The sequence below is a fragment of the Osmerus eperlanus genome, chromosome 2 (assembly GCF_963692335.1).
Source record: "Osmerus eperlanus chromosome 2, fOsmEpe2.1, whole genome shotgun sequence".
In the NCBI taxonomy this organism is placed as follows: Eukaryota; Metazoa; Chordata; class Actinopteri; order Osmeriformes; family Osmeridae; genus Osmerus; species Osmerus eperlanus.
Genome location: NC_085019.1, coordinates 6,716,699 through 6,732,531, shown reverse-complemented (window position 1 = coordinate 6,732,531; position 15,833 = coordinate 6,716,699). Strand labels below are relative to the sequence as shown.

At 50.3% G+C, this 15,833-nt stretch overlaps 1 protein-coding gene across 1 annotated transcript; it reads left to right on the top strand.

The window, feature by feature from the left end:
• Positions 1 to 1,338: 1,338 nt before the first annotated feature.
• On the top strand, positions 1,339 to 8,759 carry metrnla (meteorin like, glial cell differentiation regulator a). Its single transcript, XM_062449353.1, is given in 5 exon segments — positions 1,339 to 1,695; positions 3,707 to 4,095; positions 7,660 to 7,719; positions 7,882 to 7,889; positions 7,891 to 8,759. Coding segments are annotated over 5 exon segments (861 nt in total). The 5' UTR covers positions 1,339 to 1,597; the 3' UTR covers positions 8,197 to 8,759.
• Positions 8,760 to 15,833: the final 7,074 nt, after the last annotated feature.

The following is a 15,833-nucleotide window of genomic DNA, read 5'->3' as shown; positions in this document are numbered from 1 at the left end:
TTCACCTCACTCGCTCCTCAGCACTGGCCTGAGCTCACCCCCACCCCTGCCTCAACCCCCGTTGGCCCCAGCTAAACACACCATATTTACCAAACATGTCCAGCCCATTCACATCCACCGCATCACTACTCGATAGAAATTCTGTTCTGGTCTGTCAAGTTTACCACCAACATGTACATGTACACACACACACACAAACACACACACACGCACGCGCACACACACACACACACACACACACTGGGATTGCCTGCCTTTTCCCCCCTCAGTTATCCTTGTTGGTTTTAGTTTTTCTTGTTCCTCCTTTCCCCTCCTCCTCTGAAATGTGTGACAGGTGGAGGTTTAGAAGAAGAAAACCTGCTTTCCCTTAAGCTGCAATGAGAGGGAAAATAACAAACATGGGAGCCAGTGTTAAAGCAACTGGAATAACAAGAAGACGACCACTGATATGCCTGGAAACAAGGAGCCTGTAGCTGCATCTCCTGTGGAGTTGCTATCACAGCAGCTAGCGCCAGACATTTGAGTTTGGATTGGAGTTTTTAGTCGTTTAGAATGCACATATGATTCGGATACAACAGATCATCACTCATGTCACCTTCTTTCTCTTCCCCTCTCTGGTTCACACCTTCAGACACATTTGAGAAACACGCACACGTGTTATTGTAGGCCTACAATAGGTGTCTGTAGCTGTGTGCAGGTGTCCTTGATGGATGCTCAGAGCGTGTTCCGACATGCATTGTGATTATGACAACACACAGAGCCGTGTTACAACACCTAGACAGCAAGCCTGGAGTGTATCAAGACGAAAACAGATACCCGACACACATGCTCATGTGCGCACGCACGCACATGCAGAAATACTCTCACACAAAGACCGCACACACACACACACAGACACACACACACACACCACTCACAAACCACAGCCAATTACTTGTCCAGATATCAGAGGAGAAGTAACTGTTACAAACAACTCGTTTCCCCTGTTTAACGGGTTTCCTTTTTTTCTTAAATCGAAACACAGATTCAGATGAAAAACACGGATCTTAATAGAACAAGTTGTCAAATTGTTCGGAAGGATTTACACCGTACACATTTTTATCTAACAAATGTGAACAAAATGTGAGCAAAAATCTAAGATATTTTTATGTATTTATTTTGTTATACTGTAAACATAAATATATATTTTTATATATATACATTTGACATAGTACCCCAAAAAACATTTACACAAGTGTAACATGGTAGGTTTACTGATCACTGTTTTTATCTTGGAGGCACGCTCCGCAGAGCGCAAGCGCAATATCTCCTGTGGTGTGACGTAGGGAGTAATCAGGGCAAGATTACTTTCTGAACTTTCAGTGAAGGAACTCAATTCGGCACATACGCATTCACTCGCTGGCGCTGCCGATGTCCGTAGATATGGTATGAAGTAGTTTGCGACGGAATGCCGAGTTTGTTTATGTGTAAAGTCGTTTATGCCTTAAGGACACATGGAGACAATATGTAGTTGGATTTACGGAGGTGGACTTTCTTATTTCACTTGAGAAGAAGAGGACAGTGTTGCGCTTCTTGCAACTGCTTGTGTGGGATAAACATGGTCACACCGATCTGGGCGCATTTGCTATCTTTTCTCCTTTTTTGTAAAATTGTGCTCTGCCAATACTCAAGCGACCAGTGCAGTTGGAGGGGCAGGTGAGATTAATAGAATGTCTTATATTAATCAAATTTACTTCCACTAATGTAATTTTGAGGCGAAGTGTTTAAAAAACGTCTGTGGTCTGGCTATCAGCTAACACTGTTATAGCCTACTAAATCAGAACGTAAAAATGCTACAAATTGTTAAAGCTGTGCCATGCAGAGCTTTAACACCACTGATAAGAATGCTTTTATTTATGAATTGCAGCGCTGCTTGACATTCTTTTTAATCATTGTTTATTCTGGTCCATGCACAATTTTCCCCTTAAGACTCTTTACTAACCCCTCATAAGGTGAGCAGTTACATCTTTATTTGTAGGAAAAATGATTAGTGATTGGGTCCCTTTCATTGATATGTAAACTAAGTAGGGATTTAAATGATTTCATGCTACTGTAATAACATCCCTAGCCTAATTATACCACCCCGCCAAAGTATCACTGAGCTGGGGTCCTGGTCTAGCTGGTCCTGATCAACGTTTCAATGAGAAGCTCATTCTTTTGAATGTATATGAAGTGTTACATTCTACCTCCAAACATCCTACAGCCAGTAAAATCCGTTTTTCCTCTGGCTTAGTAAAAAAGGTCTGACATGTTTTTCATCTTCAGAGCCAGGAAGGGTAGCTCTATGCTGCACTTATCTGTTGCTCATTAGCAAGGCTCCTAGCTAATCTATTATAATTGCATGCAGAGATGATGAAGTTAAAAAAGACTTAATTAAAGGCGTGCCTAAGAAAGTCTGGTTCTGGGGCTTTGCTACATGTGTTCAGCATGTGCCAGCTTGCTCCAGATCTATGGCACATTAGAATTTCAGCATCTCATTCCCAAGACTGGGTGTTTCTCCCAAAGAAAAGCAACCGCTAACTTGGCGTCCACATGGGTAGAATGGCGATGGTTTCCTGCATATGGCTTTGCTATGAGTGACAGACGGTAGTTTGGATCGCTGCGCAGGCAGGCATTAAGAGATTCAGTTGGTCATGCTGGCGCCAGGGTCCACGAGTGTTGCCCGGACAAGTCTCTTCCAGTCTCTTTGGTGGCTTGAAAGCAAGGGGAGGTTCGGTGCGTGACCCGCATTTGCACTTGCATGCAGCGGGCCCCAGCTACTGTTTGTGCTGTTGTCGGCGTCGAAGCCTGTGTGTCCCCCCCTCATTCATCCACTTTCTGTTTCCAAACGCTTCCCAAAGGCAGACTGCCAGTGGTGCGTTTGGCCACAGCCCTGAGGGGGGAAAACAATGTGGTCGAAGGAGAGTGTATTGGGGCTGAGGTCAGCGTAGCCGCGTTTTGGCTCGTGACTTGTCATGCCGCTGGGCTCGCGCGCACCCGGGGCCCTCTCTCTCTCTCTCTCTCTCTCTCTCTCTCTCTCTCTCTCTCTCTCTCTCTCTCTCTCTCTCTCTCTCTCTCTCTCTCTCTGTCTCTGTCTCTGTCTCTGTCTCTCTCTGTCTCTCTCTCTGTCTCTCTCTCTGTCTCTCTCTGTGTCTGTCTGTCTGGATATTAAAGCACATTCCTCCCAATCAGCCAGGAAGCTTCTCCTGAGCCTGGAGCCAGGCCCACGCTCTGCCCAGGCTCAGGCCGACACACACACACAGTGGGGTCTGAGCCCTCAGTGACCCTTTGACGGCTTTGTTTGGAGATAGTGTGAAGAACCTGGCGTTTTACTCTGGGCTTTTTTGTGGTGGTGGGAAGGGGGGGGGGTTGGTGGTGGTGGTGGTGGTGGAGGTTGACTAGTAGAACACCCCATACAAATCAGACTTTCAGATTCCTGGCTGGTGGTTATTATATTTTAGCGCTTGTCGTTCTGTCGTTTTTGTTTGTTTGTTTGGAAATATTGTTTTGCCTGGCGTTCCAACAACCTTGCTTTATTCTAATTGCGTTAGTTAAACATCTTTTTAACCTTTTGTCCCCCTCATCTTCTCTCTCTCTCTCTCTCTCTCTCCTCCTCTTCTGCCACTTCTTTGCGCTCCCCCCCTCTCCCGTCCCTCCCCCCCTCGTCTCCCGTCCCTCTGATCTCTAGTGGACTGACCCACGAGGGCCATGCCAGGGATGTGGAACAGGTGTACCTGCGATGCTCCCAGGGTTCCCTGGAGTGGCTCTACCCCACGGGCGCCATCATCGTCAACCTGCGGCCCAACACCGCATCGCCCGCCGCCACCCGCCTCTCCGTCTGCATCAAGCCCCTGCACGAGTCCAGCGGCACCAACATCTACCTGGACCGGGCGGGCAAGCTGCGCCTGCTGCTCCACGAGCGGGACCAGGCCCAGGGCAAGGTGCACTGCTTCAGCATCCAGGAGGGGGCGCTCTTCATCGAGGCCATCCCCCACGTGGACATCAGCCGCAAGATCACCGGCTTCCAGTACGAGCTGGTCAACGAGAGGCCGGGAGCCGAGCCCCGCTCTGTGTCTGGTGAGTGGCGCTCCTTTGACTGCTACGGTGCTCCTCCTCAGGGTGGGTGGACCGGAAAAAGCTCTTTTTTTTTTTAGATTCCTAGATTTCAATGTAGGAATCTAGATGGAAGTCCTTTAGGAATCGCAAACCCCTTTCTACATTTAGGGTTCTAACTCCAACCACGGGGCTGGTTTGCTTTGTCTGTTAGTCTCAGTGTTTTTGGCGAACTTAAATGTAGCCACCTGCTGGTGAAAAACGATTTTGAAGGCCCCTTTTCGTGGTACATGTCCTCTTTGGACACTTTTGACACAGACACTCACGTTTATATCTTTGTCAGCCAGTATTGTTTTTGTAGTTCAAGTCATTTGAAAGCCGCACTGCAGTATCAAAACACTGCTTATCCCCCCCATCCCCCCCGCTCTCTCTCCTCTTTATATTTGTATCAAACTTTGTTTGGAGGACAAAAGTTCACAGGTAATTTCCCGCCGGTTCGTTTATTATCAGTTACCTTTGAGCACCATGTGTCAGGCAGAGGCTTGTACTGCCGCCCTGTAAAACTGTCAAGAGATGAACTGTGTGTGGAGAGAGGCACAGCCAAACAGAGAGCCTCCCTTTCAAAACACAGCGTTATTTTCACGCTGTGTACCTGCCAAACCTGCATGACTTCAAGCTGCGCCAATGTGCACAATCTCAGCGCTTTTTCTTCTTCTTTTTCTTCCTCCACACAAAGACAAACATGAGGGATGTCTCTCCCCACATCTGTTTGTAGTCCCAGAGTTCTCTTATCCACATCCTGCAGAACCTGCTGGCACAGCGGGGGGGGGGGGGGGGGCGGGGGGGGGGGGGGGGGGGGGGGGCGGGGGGGGGGGAGGTGTTCCACCCCGTGGGCAGACGCTTGTTTTCATCCAGCACGCTTCCTGCGCTGGGCGCCTGTGTGGTGTGTGCGTGCGTGCGTGCGCGCGTGCGTGGTGCTGTTGTGATGTGGGATGGCGGGGATAGACGCGGGCCTCGCGTCACTAGCAAGCAGGGCTCTCCCCTCGGTCGAGTTGCTCCTCTTTGTTCCCAGTCGCCTCCGACCCGCAGGGCCGGAGGCGCTGCTCTCCCGTCAGGGCGGAACGCGTCCCCGCTCCAGACATCGGGAAGGACCTCTCCCTCCCGCCGCGCGGGCCCGGCCCCGCTCCGCGCCTCTCCCTCTCTCCCCGCCCCGCCCCCCCCACCGCCTCTCGTCCCGGCGTCTCGGCTCTCTCTCTCCTACGACTCCATTTGTCCTCCTGCCTTCCATTTGTCCGCGCTGTCTGTTCCCTTTCATTCCTCTGCCCTTCATCTGTCTTCCCCCCCCCCTCTCCTCCCTGTCCTCTGAAGTGGTTCTCGTCTGGGCGGAGTGGTATTACCGAGTCGTGCTCTATTAGGATGGAATGCATCTGGTACCAGATGTTGCAGGGACACTATCTTCCCCCGCCTCTCACCCCCCCTCTCCGCCCCTCCCTCCTTCCTCCACCCTCGGCCCTATGAAGTGGTTCTGATCGGAGCGGTGCGGCGTGCGCTTGGGGTGGGTTGGTGGTGGTGGGAGGGGGGGGGGGGGATGCTGGCTGTGCTGCCAGGTCATTCCTGTGGTTGTGTTTCATGTCTGACATGTGAGCCCCAGCCCCCGTACTGGAGCAGCACTGCTCTTTGCTTTGGAACAACAACACCAACCATTTGGGCCAGGGCTCGTCCCTGGTGCCGCGGAGGCAGGCCGCCTTTCATCGAAGGTCCCCTGGTTCCAGCTCTGGGCCCGGGGTCGACCGCTCCGAGGTCTCCCCGCTCTCCAGCTGTTCCTAAGCCTCCGGGCCCGCTCCTGGGTGACCCCTGACCCCAGTGCTGGCGTGCCGGAGCCTTGTGTTGCAACACCAGCTGACCTGAGACGTGCCCCACCTCGCCCCCCTCACTCACAACTTAAGAACAACCTGTCTAAATATAATCTAAGCAGCCCCCGAGCATGGCAAGGGTCTTGGACACTATTGTAACCATAAGCCTTTTTGAAGAACCAGCCTTTCGTCGGCTATGAATGTGATACACAGGATACAAAATCAGAGGGCAAAGGTTTGTTTAAATACTCTTCCATACCCTTCTGGCCCCAGCTGAAAGAAGATGTTTTTCAGCTGAGGGAGTAGGTGTACCCCATCTGGACAGACGGCCTCGGCTGGACAGACAGACAGCCCCCCCCCCCCCTCCCCCTCAGCTCACTGCTGACTGTGCACCCCCCTCCCCCTTTGCCCTCCACACCTGCCCCTGTGGCCTCTTCTGGAAAACAGATAACCACGCCAGGTCCGGGGGCTAATAAAGCAGTTTTCTCCTGACCCAGACACAGGACCACCTGAGTCAACTAATCATCGAATTGTCGGCTCTCCCTTCAGAGGCCTTTCCCCTGTCGTAAAGAAGACCGAGGCCTGGACAGGACAGGGCAGGAGAGCCTGCTGGGGGTGTGACCAGCGTGAGGTAAAGCTTGGCCCGGGGGCTGTCGTCTTCAAAGGCCGGGCTGGAGGTGGACGAGGCTACTTAAAGGGTCACTTTTGATTTGAAACACTTTTTTTTGGCCCTAAAGTGACTGGAGACTGTGCTTTCCTACAGGTCACAAGTCAAGCACAATCGTGCGTCTGTGTTCTTTTCTTCTACATCGGTTCTGGTTCTATTTCCGATATATCTATTCAGGCATTTCCAATGGCGCGTGTGGTCACGTTGCCAGCCCGGGTCATGTGGGCCCGGCCCTCTGCCTGGCTGTGCTGCTGCTGCTGCTGCTGCTGCTGCTGCTGCTGCTGTTGTTGTTGTTGTGAACCTCGGCTCCCAGCAGCCCTTGTAGAGACTGACTTGACTCTGTGCAGGTCAGACATGTAGCAGTTTGGCTCCGCCCCGCCTCGCTCCACCCTAGTCATCTGGTTCTCGTTAGTGGAGGGGTGTCAGGCTCTTCTGAGAGAGAGAGGGAGGGGGGGGGGGGGCTCTAGCAGAGGCGGCAGTAAGAGGTCCTTCCTGGGGCAGCAGGCCCAATGACCCCCCCCCCCCCTCCCCCTCCCTGCTCCTAGTGGCCTGTATAATGAGAAGAGAAAGTCCTAACCTCCCGTCGCCCCCCCTCTCGTACCCCAGCTCTGTTTGGTGTAAAACCCAGAGCCATGACAGCCGACTCCCGTTCGGCCGTCCACATAAATAAATAACCATCCGGGGGAGGGAAATGAATCACAGAGGAGAGATCCTGTGAGTGAGTGTGTGTGTGTGTGTGTGGAGCACGTGCCCTCCACGGCTGGCTGCGTCCGGCTGGGTGTTTTGTGTTTGAGGTAGTTAGCTGGAAAGTTGTAGGGTCGACTGTGAGATTTTTATCACTGTATGGCAAGGAGTTGTTAAAACAATAAAGGCCTCACAGTGTGCCCTGTTTTTGAGCTATGGTCTGGCGCCAAGCTCATCTGACCTCTCTCTCTCCCCCATCTCCCTCTCTCCCCTCCCTCACCCCCCCCCCCCCCTCTCTCTCTCTCTCTCTCTCTCTCTCTCTCTCTCTCTCTCTCTCTCTCTCTCTCTCTCTCTGTCTCTCTGTCTCTCTCTGTCTCTCTCCAGCTCCCTGCCAGCCTTGCAGTGATGCCGAGGTGCTCCTAGCAGTCTGCACCAGCGACTTTGGTAAGATGACTTCCACGCGACCTCACGTTTCCCCCGGGGATCCTTTATTGTACAAAGCGTCATATGCATTTCCTTAACTCTCATATCCTCCTGACCGGCAGAACTAAGCCGTACTTATACCATGCTGTAGCGCTAACCCTTTGCTTCCTGTTCTGTCTGCAGTGGCGCGCGGGCCGCATCCAGAGAGTGGAGCGGGAGGACGAACAGTCCTCGGTCACCGTGGCGATCAGCCGCCTGTACCGCCAGAAGACCAAGGTGTTTGTGTCCGGCGGGGTGAGGGCGAGGAGCTGGACCGGCCGGGTCAAGGTGCCCTTCCAGTGCGGGGTGAAGCCCGGGAGGGGCGACTTCCTCCTCACGGGGACCGTGAGGTTCGGGGAGGCCTGGTTGGGGTGTGCCCCACGGTACAAAGACTTCCTCCGGCTGTACCAGGAGGCGCAGAACCAGGGGACCAACCCCTGTCACGTGGACACGGACTGAGTTGTCGACCTGGCCGATTCGGGGGAGAAACAAGCCCCCCGGTTGAGCAGAAAGGAACACCTTGTCCCAAGTGCTGACTCTTACTGAGGAACGAGCAGGGTGGTGTCGAACTGACAGAGTTGACCCCCCTTCTCCCGATGTCTTATTGCTCTGTGAGACAGAGGCTGGTGCTCGTCAGGGTTGCCAAGCAGCATTGAGGTTGGACTCTGTTCTCCAAGCCAACCTTAACCCACCGAGGAATGTCTGAAGACTGAAGACCTTTTTCCTGGAGAAGGAACTCCTTGTGTCTAATGTAGCAGATTGTTTGGCCAATGTGTATATAATGTGAAAGGACATTCTAAAATGGAAGCTCCAAGTGCTTTGTAAAAAGCTTGATGTACAGTTTTGAAGATGTTTCTTATGACAGAAATGTATAAAGTTAAAGCCTGCTTTTTATTTGTATTTTGATTTTAAGAAAATTAGATGTGCAATTTACCGTCTGAATTTATGTCCTCAGGCTGTTTAATTGTGTAAAAGATGTCTTTGCCTTTTTTTTTCAGCAAATAAAACGTGTATTTTCTGGACTTCTTTGTTTGAGTTGAGTTATTTAAATAAGTGATTTGCCGTGTCAATTCCTGGAATCACGTCTTTAGCAAAGCCAACCCAGTCAAGTTCTGTGGGATGGAAGTTGTGTGGCAATGTCCCGCTTCAAAAAAACAAAACAAAAAAAAACAAGCCTTAAATTTCATTTTGTGAGCAAAGCATTTCCTGCCCTTTGGAAAGCAACTAGAAAAATGATATCATGGGCCCATCTCCATGTATAAACTTACCACTCTGATCCCATCTGAAATGCACGGCAGCATTAGCTGGTTATTTTTCCACAGTCTCGTCTGAGGTTTGAACAGATGCCCCTCCATACAACATGCATTATCCTTCCTTCCAAGGTTCACCTCAGACTCAAAGTTGAGGGAGATTGATATCTCTGGGAGATGGATGTCTCTGGTTGGAATGAGACTTGGGTGGATTCCTCTGCATGGTTCCTGTGGTGTTGGGGGTGGGCAGTGCGTCAAGGTCAACCTGAAAGGGCCTCTTTGTTTCAGGGGCTGCCTGCTATGAGGAGTCTGAGGACAGGCCTAGGGGACTGCGCTCAGTACAGCTCTGTGACCAGTCTCTGGGCTGGCGACTGCACCCAGGAACCAGAGTCATGGTTTTGATAAGCCTTCTAAATTCTTCTACTATGCCTTTCTAAAAAAAGGCCTTTCATTTGCTCTGCCTCAGGTTAAACAGGGAGTCAAAGACTCAGTGTTGCCACTCTGGATGCTGCTGCCTGAGTATTTGTTGAGACACTAAAAAGTCTTTGTTTCTCTTTTTACTTAAACGGAAATGTACCTCGCACGTCTTTCAATAAGTCGGCCCAAGGAGACAATTGCTATTCCAGACAGCCCTGCATGCTGAATGAATGTCTGAATTCCAGCTTGAAAGCCAGCAGCCCCGGAATCGCTCACTGGGAAATGCAAACAGAGTTCCTATGGTAACGGTGCCGTGCTGTGAACCCTTTCTCCTCGGAGAGGAGAGGAGCAAGCAGGAGGAGGAGGAGGAAGCAGGGGGAGGAGGAGGAGGGGCCGGGTGGCTGTTGACAGGGTGTTCATCTGCCCAGCTGTCCTTCTTGTCATTCCTCTCAGCCCACCTTGCTCTGTTGTCACTGGTGTGCCTTCAGCAGCTGTCTGGCGGGTACGTGTCTCCATTCCTCAGGTGCTAACCCTTGTCCTTCTCACACAGACTTTAGAAAGACTAGATCAACCGGTGATTGCTAGCTCCTGCGCTTGATGTATTTTGCGCAAAAACAGAGAAGGGGATTTATCTGGAATGTCTTGACACAGTTAGTTTCCCTCTGATGATTTCCTTTTGGCGCGAGTCAATAAGCGAGGCACTTGAATAAGGCTTGTGTTAGAGGGGAGAGCTTACTCACAGCGGCAAGACCTCAGTGAACGAGCCACACAGACCATGATAATCACTGTGGACAACGGCAGATGAATGATCGTCCTGTCCTCCACGGGGCTTGGGCACGGCCCATTTCGCGGGGCTGAATAAAGAAGGAAAAGCCAGGCCCCGTCCAAATGTGCAGTGGCAGCAAATTGCCCAGTCACTTGGCAGGAGAGAAGGACTTAGTGAAAGAACGAGAGGTCCCCTGGAGAGAGGAGAGGAGAGACACCAGAACAGAGCCCAGTGAGCAACAGTACACTGGTGACATTTCTGCCACTTGGCAGAGTGGCGGAATGCGGAGAATGCGTTGACTTCACACACGCGTGCACGGTTCCCCTCCCCCCCCTCCCCCCCGCCCCCCACCTTGATTAGAGGGAATCAATGGGGACTCTGTGGTGTGTGTGTGTGTGTGTGCACGTGGCCCTGCCTCCAACACACACAAACACTGCGCCCCGGCGGACGGACCCGCCGCCACCCACACCGAGCCGCAGCACCAGCAGCAGCTGCGCTGACACCTCCCTGGTCCACCACGACGTGGGGGGCTTCAACAACACGCAGCCATGCAGGAAAAACACACAGCTTCATCCATCGTCGGCGGAAAAAGCTGATCTGTTTATCGCCCGTTGGCTTTGAAGCGTCTGGACGCTTTCTTGTACTGTTTGTGTTGCTCGCGAGCTTTGTTTGTTGCTTCGGCGTTTACCGTGTTTCGTCAGATACCGATGAACGCGTCAACAGGATGAGGTGGGAGAGAGAGTGGCAGAGCCGACGAGGCGCCTTCCAGAACGTTCTCTAATCCCCAAGGGGGCCGTGAGTCTGCCATGATGAAATGCCTCTCCGCCCCTCTCTGCCTCCTTCACCCCGCCTCGCCCTCCACTGTAGGGTCACAGGGGTACAGCAGGATTAAGGCCATGGTGTTTGGTGTCTCCAGCAGAAAGTGGTGTTGGGGCCATGCTATGGGCCTGTCCAAATATCAGGTATCAAAGGGAGTGGGGATTGTGTGCGCCTTAACAGTGGAATGGGTTGACGTTTGTAGGTGAGGCTCTTCTCGATCTGGAATAATCTAAGTCTTCTAGCTGAGGATTACTTGGGTTTTTGGCTGACACTTACCATTGAGATCACAGTGAGACAAACCACAAGAAATTCCATTTGGCCAGAAGACATTAAAAGGGGTTTTTCTTGATCAAATGCTTGCTAGTCTAAACTGACCTCAAACAGCAAATGTTCTCAACACACCTTGACACGGCGTTGATGTAGCTATTCCTGTTAGACAATGAATGTCTGTCAATTAAATGTTGATTTAGTGACCCTCTCTCTGTTCATAAGCAGATAGTCGGTCTGCTGCTGTTACAAGTTTGGCCCCTTTCTCGTTTGTCCCTCTCCTTCCTCCGGTTAGGTTACAGTGAATAGAAGGGGCTGCTGTCTGGTCACATGGCTGCCTAAGGCAAGGCTGGGGGGAGGAGGTCAGCACAGCAAACACATTGAAACAAGGAGGTCCTCCAGTCTCTCTCTACTCTTGGCTATTGGAAGCTTCTGGGCCCTCAACAGCCCAATAATAGAGCAGTGTTTGGCTTCAACAAGAGGAGGACCTCAGACAAACACACAGCAAATGACACTTTTATTTACATACGTACCAAGGCCTCTCTTCCTGCCTCCCAACACTCCTCATCTACCGAGATGGTCAGTGAGTTTAGACAGCGCCATGGCAACGCTAGCCCAGGCCATGTCAACTTGGAGGAGGGGGTTTCTCATGATGTCGTCGTGGCTTCATAATATGCGGTCGCCAGGGATGAGATGAAGGATGCATAGCATCGTTTTCCACCCGTCCTTCTCCGTAACATTCCCTCAGTCCACAAGTGCTCTGGATTATGCAGAGATGTCTGACCATGAACCGATACTGCTAATGAAAGACAAGATCTGGTTTCACTCATGTGTAGGTGTCACAGGAGTTGTGTTGGCGCCCATCAGCATGGCTTTCTCTCGAGTCCTCCTACACTGGGATTCAAACTACACCGGGTCCACTGGCACTGTGCACACCAACTTTACTCTCTGTGTAAACCTGCTACTCTACTATAAAGCAAGCTCTTCCATGGTGCGGTGGGCGCTGTTTATACTGAAGAGCGAGTTCCAACTGCTACATAGACAAAATGATCCATTCACTCAAGATCCATCCCCCACTTAATCTTTACATCCTAGATATTATCAGTGCAGTGGTCAGTACGATCCATTGCGGATGAACGATTTGTGGAGGTCGTCCATTGTGGAGGATGTGATGAAGATCCAAATAAAATAGTAATAATCTCACCATGGCTCAGTCACTTTATGACGGCTTTGAATGAAGGTTATTGTGTGCACTCAATACATCAGTCATCGCAGCCCTGTGATCCGATTGGCTGCGAGAGATTTTCCCAGCCTCCTCCACTCCCAGACACGTCACTGTCAGGGTCAGGGCCCAGGATCTCTTGTTTGCACAGTCCAATGAGCACCAGTAGCTTTGTCGCGCTGTAGAAGGTCTCTGTGGCAACCAGCCTGACCCTGGCTGACCCCTGGTCCGAGGGAAAGAGGAAAGGCAAACTGGATCTCAGATTAATTCAGTCATTAGAGCCGAGGTAGACAAGGGCGTGCCCCCTAGCCCACAGGAGAAACTCACAAATCTCGAGGCATTGTTGCCTGACAATGATCATCAGCCTTGGCATGACGAGTGGAGAGCGTGATTGATGGCCTAATTGAACGCGTGACGTTTGAGGGATGCCTAAATAGGGGCCATAATGGAGGGCGTGATGGATAGGTAGGAAGTGGGGACGGAGAACACTCGGCATTTCACACAGGAGCGGATGTGAGCTGTTTACTTTGAGACGACGAATGATGGATGGATTCTCGTGGGGGGCGGAGGGCAAGGGATGACCGGAACACGGCAGAAGGTGCGCATCACATCTCTGCGTCTGTCCTGAGTTCACCTTTGTTTCCACAAACAGTGTGCACAACAGTGCAAACAGTGAGTACATGGATTGGAAGATCCACCCTTTGGCATTGCCCCTGGTTGTTCCAGTTCCATCTTCTTCAGAACCGAGTGGTACTTTCATAACAGACCACCGGGTTACCATGGAGAAAGGATCCACCGTCGGATCATAGCCAATCACCTACCAGCTTTCTGTGGCATCCCCTTGTCATGTGATCTGAGCTCTTCCGAGCGGGATCACACAAGACAATGGACTGTGTGTCTGAACTGGGTTGCACAAAATAGACCAGAGAGAAAGTGAGGAGGTCTGTTGGATAACAGAAAAAAACACAACGTTACAAATACATTATTGCACTGCTGAATAGATTGACAGAGAACGTTTCGTTAGTGTGGCTAATTCTGTGAGCTATGGAAATATCGCCGCATACATCATGACAGAATTGCAAAACACATCCCCAGCTGGATGTAAATCTGTGGCCATTTTCCATGCATGTCACCACATATATTTTACTGTCAAAAAACAGAGGACGTTAAATGAAGCCAATTCCAAACCCTCAATTCAGCTTCTTCCAACCATGTCTGTGTCGTGAGGTGAACTTTGAGAAAAGGCTCTACGAATCTTAGGTGGGGGTGTAAAAGAGCTTGAGCGTGCCTTTTGAACACTGTGAGTCTGTTTTAAATGGAAACCCAAGCTGACAACACAGCAGTCTAAATTCAGGAAAGTATCAATGGAATTTGGGAGCGCTCACACACTATTGCCATGCACATAGCACAGTACACGCCCTAGTGGCACATAACTCCACCTATTGACTTTACTTCGATTTTGTTTAATGCTGGTTTCACAGGATCCCAACCACACATCGAATAATGGTTTGTGCAGGAGGATGAAAATCATTACTGTTTGTGGCGTGGGGTGCAATGTGCCACGACAACAGTTAGAGAATCGACAAGTGTTTGCGGCAGCAGCTGGGGAAAGAATGGCTGAGCCTAGGGAAAGTAGAGCTTATGGGGGAGGTACAAATGCACACACACACATCGCACACACACACGCCGAAACAAACACAAGGGTCGACACATTTTACTTATAGCTCAGCCGGACTCAGAGCTGACAGTCTGCATGACCCTCATCTGATGGCCTGGCATCTACTTTTGCAGCCAGGCCCCTGACAGGGGTCATGGGAGGTCATCCCCTTTTACTCCGTTAGGTCAGGTCAGAGGATGTAATCAACAAAGCTAAACAGAACTAAAAGTAGACCAACAACTGAAGATAAACTACAACTGTGTTTTTTAATGATAATGATTGTGTTGAAATGAAATGCAACTAGGTGGGGGCCTGGCAAATGTTAGATGGAAAGAAAGCGATTATTTAATCACGCCTACTCCCACCCCCAATACCTGTATGACAGTAACGCAAAACAGAACCTGTTCAGTTAGTCGGACTTCTGAAAACGAACAGCATTTTAAGAAACTAACACATTAAGAGCTGAGTTTTAAGAATGTGAAGCAAGGATAGCAATGCTCTCTCAAGGTGAAACGATCGAGTTGATCTCTCGCCCAACAGCATGAACATGTGAGGCAGGGCTCTAGCATGGGATGACATAATGCTGCGATCTAATGGGGATTATCGCTGTTTTACTATGGAATGTATGTAATGTTTGGATGAGGAGGAGAGGCAGGGCGGGATGAGAGCCCCTCGATATAATGTGCTGACGGGGACATTCCCTCTCACCCTGCTATCTCAAGCATGTACGAATGCCAGGAGTTTTTTCATTCTTACTCTGTTGGTATACTTGGTCCACTGCAACTCCAGGAGTCAAGTAAAACAGTAGAAGTCTTTATAACCACTGCTTGTTGCAGCAGTAACTATAAATCACTTTGGATTTCTCAATGAATGATTTATAACAGTTCATTTTCTGGAACTAGATGCATGTACTACTTCTAACGTATTCTAGCTTGCAGTGCCAGGACTGATTGGATATATAAACATTTCAGCCCTCTATGGAGCATGAGGCAAACTGGGTGCATGTTCTAATATTTTAATCTAGCCCTGTTCCTGTGTCTTTATCATGAAAAGGATTTTGAAAGGAAAAATTGAACAACTCTTCTTTTGTAGAACAGGTGCTGCCCCCTTCTGGTGTCTTACACTAAGACCTACATCTGGTAGGCTATTTCTTTGGAACCAATCTGTGACAAATTGATGTGTTAAGGAACAGAGGAAGTTCATGTTCACGATGGAAGAGAATACAACACAATGTGATTTATAAAATGTATCTTTCAACAGAGGCAGCGTAGTTCACCGAACGGAGGAATGTGCATTTACATCAACCAAGTCAGGACATTCAGCTGACTTTTCAGCCTCACTATAAAATCCCTGATATATTACATACAAGTCATATTTCAGTCTGCTAACCCTAACCCCCATAGACGGAGAGAACACAGCATACTGTACAGAGAGCGTCACGTAGATAAAGCTCTAGGGGCCTCTCGCGTTTCCAACCGTGGCAAAACGGAGATTTATAAAGCAGTCATAACAAAGCACGAGTGACACACAGACACCCCATCATTAAAATCCCGGGACTTGATGTCTGCGTTCTGATGGATGAGCCGGTGACCTCAAACACAACAGTGAATTCAACCCATCATAATCAGGAAACAGCAAGTCCCGCCTCAGCTCTGCGGGAGACCAAGACTACCTTTAGACATGATGACACATGCAGAC